At 40.6% G+C, this 13,446-nt stretch overlaps 1 protein-coding gene across 1 annotated transcript in view; it reads left to right on the top strand.

Annotated features, from left to right (window-relative positions):
• The first annotated feature begins 1,978 nt into the window (after positions 1-1,978).
• Positions 1,979-13,446, top strand: part of LOC132397847 (tryptophan 5-hydroxylase 2-like) — a 63,161-nt gene continuing 51,693 nt past the window's right edge. The window contains exon 1 of the mRNA XM_059976596.1: positions 1,979-2,038. Coding sequence (XP_059832579.1) covers positions 2,003-2,038 — 36 coding nt within the window. The 5' untranslated portion in view covers positions 1,979-2,002. The remainder of the gene's footprint in view (positions 2,039-13,446) is intronic.

Here is a 13,446-nt window from a genome sequence, read left to right as displayed (position 1 = left end):
CAGACATCAAAGTGAGAAACCAATTCAATGTGGCCGCTCATGTAATATTTCCCGTTTTTCAGATGCCAACTCTAGAGGATCTTGATTGTGTAGTTTTAAGGTGTTACGTTAACCCTGGTGGTGAACAACCTTTGTGATCTCCACTCCCACTTGAGTGCATTTTTTCCATTATATTCCAGGTTATTAGCGCTGCAATTAGTAACCTAATCTTTTCCTGAAATACTTCTCGCCCCAACGCATCCTACCTCCTCCGTGGCTCACTGTGGTTGACAGAAACCCTGTTAAACTGGTTACACAGACATTGATAAAATATTTGTCATTTTTACATTAAACGTCTAGAACTCCCATACTGTACTGATGTGTCCTGCTTTTCTGTAAACCAAACAGTCGATTCTCCAACTGCTTAGATGACAGATTAAGGTGTTTGCTTTTTGTTGGACTATGCAAGCAAGATAGATTTAACTGACCCAGGCTTATTCTAAGTTTTGAAAGTTTGATTTAGGTAAATCATCAAACCTGCCATCTCACAGTATTTATTATAAATTTCCAATACGGCAATTTAGTTTATCAGAAAAAAATGTCCTTGCTGTTAAACTCCAGAGAAAAGATAATGGAAAAAACAAAAACTGTAGAGGATTCAGGAACACATTCAACCCCTCTGCCATCAGGTTTTTGAATGGACTTTGAACCCATGAACGTAACTACCTCAGTACTTATTTGCACTGCTTATTGAATTTAACTATTTGCGCGTACACACACACACACACACACAAATTCACAGTTTTTATTATTATGTACTGCATTACACTGCTGCCACATAACAACAAATTTCATGACATATGCCAGTGATATTAAACCTGATTCTGATTTTAGTTTAGATATGTCGACCACAATGAAATCGGGTAGGTAAAAGGAAAGCAAATATTCCTGGGAACATCTTCAACTTTACTCAAGATAATTAAGAAGTGCATTGAAAAGAACGGTAAGGTAGAGATTCTGCGAGCATGTTGTCACAGACGTTGAATTGTATAATTCATTGGTTTTACCTTCCACTTTAAATCTTCAGAGTGCTATTTCATTCAAACAGTGACTGGTGATCAAACGAAGGCATTTGCCGATCGCTTACATCTGGATAGGAGTGAAAGATAAACCTGATACAATTAATTCTACAATACTGAGTCTGCTATCAACGAGGAGCGCGAGTATAATTCTCTATCTACATCTCCGCTATCCTGCTTCTATTCATTTTCTGGGCAAAAAGGATGACACTTTATTAATATTTGCACTTAAATATCATTCTGTTTTTATAAAAAAAATAAACTTGACCAATTTTGAAAACAAGCCTCTTTACTCTGCACCCGTTGCAAGAAATCAAAAAGTCTCCAAGTATCACTGTTTGAAAGAAGTGAAAAATATAGTTGAAAATCCTGCATTTTTACAACGTGTAAAGTGGAAAGAACATTTCAAGTTAATATTTATAGGGGGATGCATGTAAAGTTTGGTCTTGATATGAAAGTCGGAGTTTGAGAACATATTGGTTTTATGGTTTTGTTGTCCAACACCACTTTCAGTATGTTCCTTCCTTCCAAAAACTAACAGCTCAGGTAAAATCTGAATGCTTCCCAGGCAATCGTTCGGGGAGGGTTATTAAATTTGACCTGATACCCTAAAAGATTTAATTGCCCTCTGATCTCCACAGTCCACCATTTAGGATATTTGCTACATAAATGTGGCTTTTCTGTGCAAAGGACTTGAGGCGAGGAGGGCGGTGTAGTGAGGATTTTTCCATAATGCCTAAAAGATGCGCAGAACAGCAGATTCTCTTATCATTCCATCAGCTCTGAAGCCTATTTAAAGACCCAGAACTGAAAGAAAGAAAGACAACACCCACTCGGATCCTACTGAACAAGTCGTTCTATCTTTTTGCTTTCCAAACTGTTGATCTTCCCCTAAACACGTTGCCAAGATGATGATTGGAAACAAATACTGGGCAAAAAGGGGAATGTCGCTGGATTCAGCCTTATTGGAAGGGAATCAGGTGAGTGCCCAGACGGAGGTTTATCCCAGACCATTTCAATTAGTAAATTCTAGATTTTTAATTGTACTTGGCTTGTGCAATCTTATCCCAAAATTAAACTTTGAACTAAGTGGTCAATAAATGTAATCAGCGAGTTCCCAGCCAGCGATTTATTCCAGTCCATTTCAATTAATAAATTGAATTCTAGATCTTTAATTGTATCTGACTTGTGCAATCTTATCCCAAAGTTAAACTTTGAGTTAAGTGGTCAATTAGTGATAATCGCTTGGAGATTGTAAGTATTTTTGTTGAACTTGAGCTACGATTCTTGTTTGTTTTTGTTAAAAGCTGCTCATACAATAGCAGTAGAGCAACATATAAATGGTAATCACTTTGAATTCATTCTGGGGGGGAGAGAGAGAGAGAGGCATATTGATGATGGCAATATTCACTGCCCAGTTCCTCTCTCTGTTTACATCAGACTGCTCAAATGACACAAATTGTCAGTAGTAAAATATCAGTAATGATGGGTATGCTGTTTCATATGTTGAAATCAAAAGATAATCAACTGGTCTGAACTGGTATCCGTTAGGTAAATGAATTAGTGTTGAATTATTAAATAATCCTATGTTCCCAAATCGTATTAAACACATGATGTTAAGTTGCTTCTATACTTACTTGCTGTCTGTTATGCTGCTGGCGTTTTGGACAACAGTGAAGGTCCTCCATCTCTGGGGGTGCTCAGGGCTTCTGTCATCATATTAGTAGATTCCCCTTGGATTTCACTTCTGTCAGTCACGCAAGTCCCTGGTGGAGACTCAGGAATACCATCAAAATGAGATGTAGTGGGATTCTTCATTGCAGTTTCCATAACAATTTTGTTTCACTAGTTAGTGTTGTTAGCCCCGAGTTGAACCTCCGAACCTGTGGGACTGGTGGACCACTTTTAGCCTGGCCTCTACCCTTTGACCTGTTCAGCATGGGTGACCTTACCAAGAGCCAAAGCATAAAGCCCTGACTCCAGCCAACATAGCTCTCTGTGTCATTGAAGCACACACGCCTCCAAAACACAATAAAGTCGTGGTCCTCTTGGAAGTTAATTTGCTTTTACCGATGTGGAAAAAAATAGGTAAGCAGCTAGGCTCGGTATAGTTAGCAATATGAATGTAACTTAGACTATATCAAAGACAGCTATATTTTATCAAACAGAATAGTGACAAAAATCCAAAGTCAGGTTAAGAACTTGTTTGAAACTGATTTATAGCAGATTTGCTGGTGGTAGATTAATAATGAGATGAGCAATGAAGGCAAGGCAGACATCTGTAGTTAACATTGCAGAAGGAAAAGGAACACCTCCATCTAATTATTTATCAGTCTTAAAACTGGAGGTAAATTTTCAATGTGCACATTGCAGGTGGGCAATATTTTTTATATAATGTTCATCTGTGATAGAGTGTTTAGGTTAAGAAACAAATAAACATGGTAAAATGTTGTCTGATAGAAGAAGGATGCCTAGAGTTTGTGTAAACACAAGATATTCTGCAGATGCTGGAAATCTACAGTAACACACACGAACCGCTGGAAGAACTCAGTGGGACAGGCAGCATCAGTTCCTGATGAAGGATCTCAGCCCGAAACATCGGCTCTTTATTCCTCTCTATTGATGCTTCCTGACCTGTTTGCTTTTGTATATTTTTATTTATTGAGATCTAATGTAAACTGTTACCACAACTCTGAATAAAATTCATAGTGACAGGTGAGAATTAGTTAAGGCAAATTCTAACAGAAATAATGTAATAAAATAAATATAATTCATCAACATCAACTGTGTTTGACGTTATTTTTAGTTTGCCCGAATATTCAGTTGATTGTAGTTGCAAGAAATTGACCAAAGTTTGATGATATCCAGAATTACTTTGGTTTTCATTTTGCTAATAATAAATACTTAATCAAAGCAGGAAGCCAGGTATATGTGGTGTGAACATATCAATGCTCATAAACAGAGTGCATCAATTATTATTTGGCTAATTCAGTCAGTGTATATCAAAGTATTTCTAACAATTATAAGTTTTTATAGTTAGTATGTCACCAAAGGCACTTGCAAATTTCTACAGATGTACTGTGGAAAGCATTCTAACTGGCTGCATCATCATCTGGTGTGAGGAGGAGGGGGCACTGCAAGGGATCGAAATAAGCTGCAGAAAATTGTAGACTCAGCCCACCATGGGCATCCCCACATCCAGGGCATCTCCAGGGAGCAATGCCTCAAAAAGGTTGTATCCATCATTAAAGACCCGGTCACCCAGGACATGCCCTCTTCTCATTGCTGCCATCAGGGAGGAGATACAGGAGCCTGAAGGAACACACTCAATGATTCAGGAACAGCTCCTTACCCTCTGCCAACCGATTTCTGAATGGACATTGAACCCATGAACACCACTGGACTAACTTTTTCTTCTTTTCTTTTTGCACTGTTTATTTAATTTAACTTTATATATATCTATACTTACTGTAATTCACAATTTCTATTATTTTGATAAAGCGGCTATTCAGTCCAACAAAGCTTGCCAACTTCCTATTTACATAGTGTGTTGAAATAACTGTTGAGTTTAGATTTGAAAGTCTCTAAGGCACTACTCTCAACTACACAACTAGGTAGTTTGTTCCAAATGTCCACAACTTGCTGTGTAAAGAAATGCTTCCTGATGTTAGTCTGAAATCTCCCTTTAACCAGTCTCCACCCATGGCCCTCCCGTGTCCTCGTTGATGGATTAATTCTGAAGTAGCAGCTGGCATCCACATTATTTATACCCTAATGATTTTGAACACTTCTATTATGTCTCCTCTCATTCCACATCTACTTAGACTAAATGATTGAATTCTTTCAATCCTTCTCCATAGCTCATACCCTGCAGACCTGGAATGAGTCTCATCACCCTTCTCTGAACTTTCTCCAGTACTTTCACATCCCTTATAAAATATGGAGACCAAAACTGTACTCAGTACCCGTGGTGTGGCCTCATAAATGCATTATATAGCTTAAGGAGAACATCTCTAGACGTGAACTCCACTGATCATGTTATACAGCCCAACATTCTATTAGCTTTCCTAATTGCTTCTGTACATTGTCTAGATGTTGATAGTGAAGTCTACCAGGATGACCAAATCCTTCTCATACATCTAACTCAAGACCCCCAATGTATATTTATATCTAATATTTCCTCTTCCTATATGTAATATTTTACATTTACTTACATCAGATTTCATCTGCCATTTATCTGTCCACATATGGATTTTATTTAGATCTAACTGTACTGATTTTGCTGCCTGAATGTTATCAGCCCACCCCCCCTAATTTTGTGTTATCTGCAAACTTTACTAGTTTATTTATTACATGCTTATCCAATTATTAATGTAAATTAAAACTAGCAGTGGGCCCAAAACTGATCCCTGTGGAAACCCACATTTAACATTTTTTAGGTGTGAAAATGATCCTCTCACCATAACTCGTTTTCTGTTTTAGAGCCAATTCTGCACCCATTTGCACACCTTACCCGGAATCCCTACCTCATGTAATTTGATGATTAACTTCAAAACTTGTCAAAAGCCTTCTGAAAGTCGAAGTAAATGATATCAACTGCACTATTGTTCTCATGAATTTTAGTTGCCTCTTCACAGAGCTCTAGCGTATTAGTAAAGTATGATTTCCCCATGCTGGCTTTCTGCTAACATGCCTGTTCTTATCAGCTGCTTTTCCATCTCATTCTTTATTAATGTTTCCATTATCTTACCTACAATACACATTAAGCGTACTGGTCTGTAGTTACCAGGGTCAGTATGGTCACCTTTCTTATATACCGGGACAATGTTAGCCCATTTGCTGTCCTTAAGGATCTCGCAAGTCTTCATTGACTTTTGAAAAATACATGTTAGGGGTTTGTATATATAATTTCAGACCTCTTTAAGCACACTTGCATATATGTTGTCTGGCTCTGGAGATTTGTTAACTTTCAGCCTTTACAGCTGAAGCAGAACCTCACTTTCTAAGATCTAAGCCACTTAAACCAATCTCAATACTTACTAGCATATTGCTAACATTTTTGCAGGTGAATACTTAAGTAGAATATGAGTTAAAAGTATCTGCTATGTTCTCCTCTGCATAATTTAACACTTCTTTATTATTCCTAATACACTTAACTTCCTCCTTGATTTTTCTTTTACTACCGAAGTATTGAAAAAATCTCATGGGATCAATCAGCATCATCAGCAATATCCTTCTCAACCTGCCTTTTAGCAATTCAAATTTCCCTCTTGCCTATAGCTCTCATATTTACATTATTATTTTTTCTGTTTTCCTTATATAGCTATCTTTTCTATAATTTTTTAAGCATATCTTTTTTCATCCAATAGATCCATGTGATTTATTGTTTTATTGTTTCTCCCGACTTTGGGTATGAACATTTTCTGCACTGTTGAGCATCATCGTAGTTTTGCTCATGAATGAACAAACCTTTATTTGATAAGATATCTTATAAAATTTACATATGGCTGAAACAATAGAAACATATTCATTCGACCTCAAAGTCCATTCTGACTGACCTCATAAAATATTTGTAGCAACTACTCGAACAAACAATGTCACTGCGGGAGACCAAGCACAGGGAGTTATCCAGTATGATGTGCCATTTGGATCCAATCCAATAATAACGTTCAAAAAGTTGAAACATAGAAAGATAGAAAATAGGTGCAGGAGTAGGAATATATTTGTTCCTTTATTAAAAACCAGCAAAACATACAATCCTGAAATGATGAAACTTACGAAATTTAAACTAGTGATATTAAATGTACTAAGTGGACTGAAGCAAAGTTAAGTAGAGTTAAGTGATTTCAAATGTAATTGAGCAAAGTTAAGCAGTCAAAAAGAGATACGACACCCGGCGCTGCTGAGGACCCGTGACTCCGCCTTCAGAGCAGGTGACAAGGCAGCTCTAACAACAGTGAGGGCCAAACTGTCCCGAGCCATCAGAGGGGCAAAGCGTGCACATGCCCAGCTAATTCACAGCCACTTCCAGGACAGCGGTGACATGCAGTGCATATGGATGGGCATCCAGGACATCACCAATTACAGGACAACATCACCTGACTGTGCAGGTGATGCCTCCCTCCCAGATGTGCTGATGTGCTGAATAACTTCTATGCCTGGTTTGAGGTGGAAAATGATGTGGTGGTGAGGAAGTTCACCCCTCCTACAAATGACCAGGTGCTGTGTCTCTCCGTGGCCGATGTGAAAAGAACCCTGTGCAGGGTCAACCCATGGAAGGCTGCTGGACCAGACAAAGTCCCTGCTAGAGTGCTCAGAGGATGTGCAGACCAGCTAGCAGATGTTCTCACTGACATCTTCAACATCTCCCTGAGCAACGCCACCATTCCAATGTGCTTCAAGGCCGCCACCATCGTACCCATGCTGAAGAAGTCTTCCGTGTCCTGCCTAAATGACTACCGTCCCGTTGCACTCACATCCATCATCATGAAGTGTTTCGAGAGACTCGTCATGAGGCATATCAAGACTCTGCTGCTCCCCTTACTGGACCCCCTGCAGTTTGCGTACCGTCCCAACCGCTCAACAGACAACGCCATTGCCATCATCCTCCACCTGGTCCTAACCCACCTGGACAAAAAAGACACGTACGTTTTGATGCTATTCATAGACTTCAGTTCAGCATTCAACACAATCATCCCTCAGAAACTGATTGGAAAGCTGAGCCTATTGGGCCTGAACACCTCCCTCTGCAACTGGATCCTAGACTTCCTGACTGGGAGACCTCAGTCAGTCTGGATCGGGAGCAGCATCTCCAACACCATCACACTGAGCACGGGGGCTCCCCAGGGTTGCGTGCTCAGTCCACTGCTGTTCACTCTGCTGACCCACGACTGTGTTGCAACACACAGCTCGAACCACATCATCAAGTTCGTCAATGACACGACCTTGCTGGGTCTCATCGGCAAGAATGACGAGTCAGCTTACAGAGAGGAGGTGCAGTGGCTAACGGACTGGTGCAGAACCAACAACCTGTCTCTGAATGTGAACAAAAGAGATGGTTGTTGACTTCAGGAGGGTGCGGAGCGACCACTCCCCACTGAACATTGACGACTCCTCGTTAGAGATCATTAAGAGCCCCAAATTTCTTGGTGTTCACCTGGCGGAGAATCTCACCTGGTCCCTCAACACCAGCTCCATAGCAAAGAAAGCCCAGCAGCATCTCTACTTTCCGGGAAGGCTGAGGGAAGTCCATCTCCCACCCCCTATCCTCATCACATTCTACAGGGGTTGTATTGAGAGCATCCTGAGCAGCTGCATCACTGCCTGGTTTGGAAATTGCACCATCTCGGATCGCAAGACCCTGCAGCAGATAGCTAGGTCAGTTGAGAAGATCATCGGGGTCTTTCTTCCTGCCATCATGGACATTTACACCACACGCTGCATCCGCAAAGCAAACAGCATTATGAAGGGCCCCATACACCCCTCATACAATCTCTTCTCCCTCCTGCCATCTGGGAAAAGGCTCCGAAGCATTCCGGCTCTCAAGACCAGACTATGTAAGTTTCTTCCCCCAAGCTATCAGACTCCTCAATACCCAGAGCCTGGACTGACACCTTGCCCTACTGTCCTGTTTATTATTTATTGTAATGCCTGCACTGTTTTTGTGCACTTTACACAGTCCTGTGTAGGTCTGTAGTCTAGTGTAGCTTTCTCTTTGCTGTTTTTTTTAGTAGTTCAGTCTAGTTTTTGTACTCTGTCATGTAACACCATGGTCCTGAAAAACATTGTCTCATTTTTACTATGCACTGTACCAGCAGTTATGGTCGAAATGACAATAAAAGTGACTTGACTTGACTTGACTTGACAGTCCCTAGCTCTAAAACTGTCAGAATAAAGCATGAACACATAATTAACTCTTCGCTATACCATGTGATTAGCTATCGTAATATACATAATAAATGTGCAGCACAGAATACAGAGCAGATAGAAAACAGATGCACGGTTCCTACACTACATGCTGCGTCTACCTGGAGTATTTAGATGATATAAATTCTGTTTCTCAGTTAGAATGAAATGATTGATTATTACTGTCTTCGCAGTCAGTATTATTGTTAATCATTTATAGTATTTAGAAATATTTTTTCAGCCATCAGTTATTGACAGATTTCTCCATCTCAGTCAATAAGTCTGAAAATTCATTACATCGTTAATCCTGGCTCATACATTTGACAATATGTATATAAATAAATTATCTTTGCAAAGAAAGACACAAAATCTATTCATTAACCTTGAAGCTGAAATCAATAAACTGGACTTATGGAATAAAATGTCCATATCACATGTAGCTCTGCTTGACTAACACCATAGTGTTGAGATCTATTACAGTTCAGATATTCAAGGGTTCAGAGTTCAATTCCAGTGCCATCTGCTAGCTGTACGTCCTCCCTGTGGAATGCCTGGGTTTTCTCTGGTGCTCCAGTTTCACCCCACAATCCAAAAGGCGTACTGGGTTGGTTAATTGGTCATTGTAAATTGCCTCGTGATTAGGGTTAAATAGAGTTGTCAGGGTTTGCTGAGGTGGTGTGACTCGAAGGCCTGGAATGCCCTGCTCTGCGCTGTATGACTAAACAAACAAATAAAACTATACACGGAGATGGCTTCTTTATGTTGCTTTTACTATTTTCTTTAAAGACTAAGACTTCATAGAATGATGAGATACTGTAGATACAAGATTCTGTTGGCATGCTATGATCATTTTCTGATCACTTCCTCCCAGGAGAGAGCTTTCATCACTTTTGTAAGTTTGGGAGTTTCAGCTGCTTGACCGTCCCCCCAGCGATCTAAACTAAAGGCTGGGCAGTTGTGCACTGCATGTGCCTAAGTTTCTAAGATTCATCCTTTGCTAACAGCACACGACTGTAAAATGACACTACCCCTTGCATCCCCAGTGAGCAGAGGGGTTATTGCTTCCTGATAACAGACGTGTGAGGACCCTGTACTGAGAAATAGAACACTTCTGTCTAGTATATCTCCTGTGTTTATTAGTCCATGAATCCTCACAATGACTAATGTCAATTGAAATTCCACTAGAAAGAAATAGAAGATAAAATGTTACTGAAAAGAGACTTGACAATTAGGGTCTACGAGCTATTGATTTATTTATTGGGATATAGTGCAGAAAGGGCCCTTCCAGCTGCACCGCTTTGCAACTCACTGATTTAACCCTAGCCTAATCGCAGAACAATTTAAAATGACCAATTAACTAACTAACCTTTATGCTTTAGTTCTGTGGGAGGAAACCAGAGCACCTGGAGGAAACACAAGCATTTTGTAAGAAGAACGTACAAATTCCTTTCAGGCGGTGCCAGAATTGAACTCCGAACCTTTTTTCTATTTACTTTTTATCATGATACAGCATGGAATAGGACCAGTAATCTCCGGATTTAATCCTAGCTCAATCACAGGACAATTTACAATGACCAACTAACCTACCAGTGGTGGGAATTGAACCTGGATCAGCTGTAAAGTTGTGTGCTAACCACTATGCTACCATGGTGCCTGCAGTTGCATGCAATAGTGGCCAAGTTCTATAGAAGTTTGGAAATTTACAATTTAGTAGCAGTCTGTTTCACAATTGTGGTCATGCCAGCAAATAATGATTTTTGGATTAAACACAGTAAACTGCATTATTTAACGTCATGATTTTGTCTAGTGTCTCTTGCAACTGCGTTAGAATCTGAATCAGGTTTATTCTCACTGATTTACTGTAAAATTCTTGGCTAATTTCTCTATACCACAGAACACCTCATTCATTTTCAGCCTCCACTGAAAAGAGATTTAGCCAACATAAATTGTAAAAATAGAGGGCTATGGGTCACCTAGTAATTTCTAAGGTAGGGACATGTTCAGCACAACTTTGTGGGCTGAAGGGCCTGCATTGTGCTGTAGGTTTTCTATGTTTAAATTACCCCTCAAAAACAGGTTTGTGGAGTTCTGCCTTCAAACTAATTAACAATTGAGTTACTATGGAAGATTGAATAGGTTAGGACTTTATTCCTTAGAACATAGAAGATTGAGAGGAGATTTGGTATAGGTGTAGAAAATTATGGCAAACGGAATGTTGGCCTTCAGTGCTAGAGGGATTGAATTTAAGAGTACGGATGTTATGCTGCAACTATACAGGGTACTGGTGAGGCCACACTTGGAGTACTGTGTGCAGTTCTGGTCTCCGTACTTGAGGAAGGATTTACTGGCTTTGGAGGTAGTGCAGAGGAGGTTCACCAAGTTGATTCCAGAGATGAGGGTGTTAGACTATGAGGAGAGATTGAGTTGCCTAGGACTGTACTCACTGGAATTCATTAGAGGAGGTCTTATAGAAACAAATAAAATTATGAAAGGGATAGATAAGATAGAGGCAGGAAAGTTGTTTCCACTGGTAGTTGAAACTAAAACTTGGCGCCATAGTCTCAAAATTCAGGGGAGTAGATTTAGGATGGAGATGAGGAGAAACTGCTTTTCCCAGAGAGTGGTGAATCTGGAATTCTCTGCCCAATGAAGCGGTGGAGGCTACTTCGGTAAATATATTTAAGACAAAATTGGATAGATTTTTGCATAGTATGGAAATTAAGGGAAAAGGCATTTAGGTGGAGATGAGTCCATGGCCAGATCAGCCATGATTTTATTGAGTGGCAGAGCAGGCTCGATGGGCCAGATGGCCGACTCCTGCTCCTATTTCTTATGTACTTGTGAGGGGTATAGATATAGGGTAAATGCAAGCAGGCTTCTTCCACTGAGGAGTAGAGGTCATGGGTTAAGGGTGATGGGTGAAAAGTTTAAGGGGAAACTTCTTCGCTCAGATGGCTGTGAGATTTTGGAACGAGCTGCCAGTGCCAGTGTTGCATACAAGCTTTATTTCAACATTTAAGAAAAGTTTGGACAGGTACATGGATGGTAGGGGTGTGGCTCCAGTGCAGGTCAACGGGAGTAGGCAGTTTAGACTTGATGGGCTGAAGTGCCTGCTTCTGTCCTGTACTTTTCTATGACCAGTTCATGGTTCATAGTTCTTCAGCTGCTCACCCAGGAACCTTTTAGATGTGTGATTGTTTCTCTCTTCACAGGCAGTGAGTTCCAGACAGACCCCTACCAACTGTGAAATGGATTCCTTGCTTAGCCTTCTACTGTCGATGGCTCCTGGCTCGGGACCTTCTTGCACAGGCCAGTAGGTCCTAACTGCTTACCCCATCCTTAACAAGGCATTTCTAGACTCTACCATCAGTATCCTTTGTTCCAAAGGCAATGATCCCAGTTGGCAAAAGGACATAACTAAAAAGAAAGGAACGTAATTAGGTTATTTGGACCTTCAGGTCTGTTCAATAATGCTGATGCACTGAACTGTCTTTCTGCACTCCGCATCACCTTTGTTTCCCTTAGCAACCAAGTCTCCATTTTGATTTAACTGAAAAATTCAGCTCCTGGGTAGTGAATTCCACCGAGTCACTGCTCTTTCGAATTAATCCGATGCGAGGGTGACATAAGAACAACAAACGTGCAGCTTTTTCAGTGGAGGTGCCAGATGTTAATTATGTAGCTGGAAACTTCATGCATTTCAATTCTGCCTTTGAGATCTGTGTTCCACATGAGCGCACTGAACAGCTGTGCAAAGAACACAGTGCTTCATCTCTGTCTACTGGTGTTTTTAGTAAGGTAGAAGGTGCAAGGGATGATCAGCACATTGATCCACAGTTGTTTGTAGGGTTGTGCGCCGAGCCTGGAGGGTAGAGGTCTTAAGTGTTTCATCACCAGTTGATCTGACTAATCAGAATGTTGTTTCTGCTGGGTGCTTGAGTTTATATTGGTCGGATTCGTTGTTCTGTTAGGCTGCTGTCACGCTGGCCTCTAGTCTCCACTGAATCCACATGCCAGGCTGCAGTTACAAGAAATGTAATAGAAATAACACACACAAAATGCTGGAGGATCTCAGCAAGCATCTAAGGGAAAAAGCACAGTTGATGTTTTGGGCCGAGGTTCTTCTGCAGGACTCCAAAGCAAACAAACCCAGTCGACAACATAATAGAAGTATTTTTGGGTCTATATTCTGTGAAAAAAAGAAATAATATTGTTGGACATTCAGTTAGCAAATGTAAGAAGACTGCTATGGAGGCACTTCTGTCAAAGTCGGGGTGTGTGTGTGTGTGTGTGTGTGTGTGTGTGTGTGTGTGTGTGTGTGTGTGTGTGTGTGTGTGTGTGTGTGTGTGTGTGTGTGTGTGTGTGTGTGTGTGTGTGTGTGTGTGTGTGTGTGTGTGTGTGTGTGTGTGTGTGTGTGTGTGTGTGTGTGTGTACGTGTACGTACAGTATGCATAAGGAAGTGAGAAGTGACCGTGCTGTGTTT

This window comes from Hypanus sabinus, chromosome 8 (genome assembly GCF_030144855.1).
Source record: "Hypanus sabinus isolate sHypSab1 chromosome 8, sHypSab1.hap1, whole genome shotgun sequence".
In the NCBI taxonomy this organism is placed as follows: domain Eukaryota; kingdom Metazoa; phylum Chordata; class Chondrichthyes; order Myliobatiformes; family Dasyatidae; genus Hypanus; species Hypanus sabinus.
The sequence above is the reverse complement of the archived record's forward strand: the minus strand, read 5'-3'. Positions and strand labels throughout refer to the sequence as shown.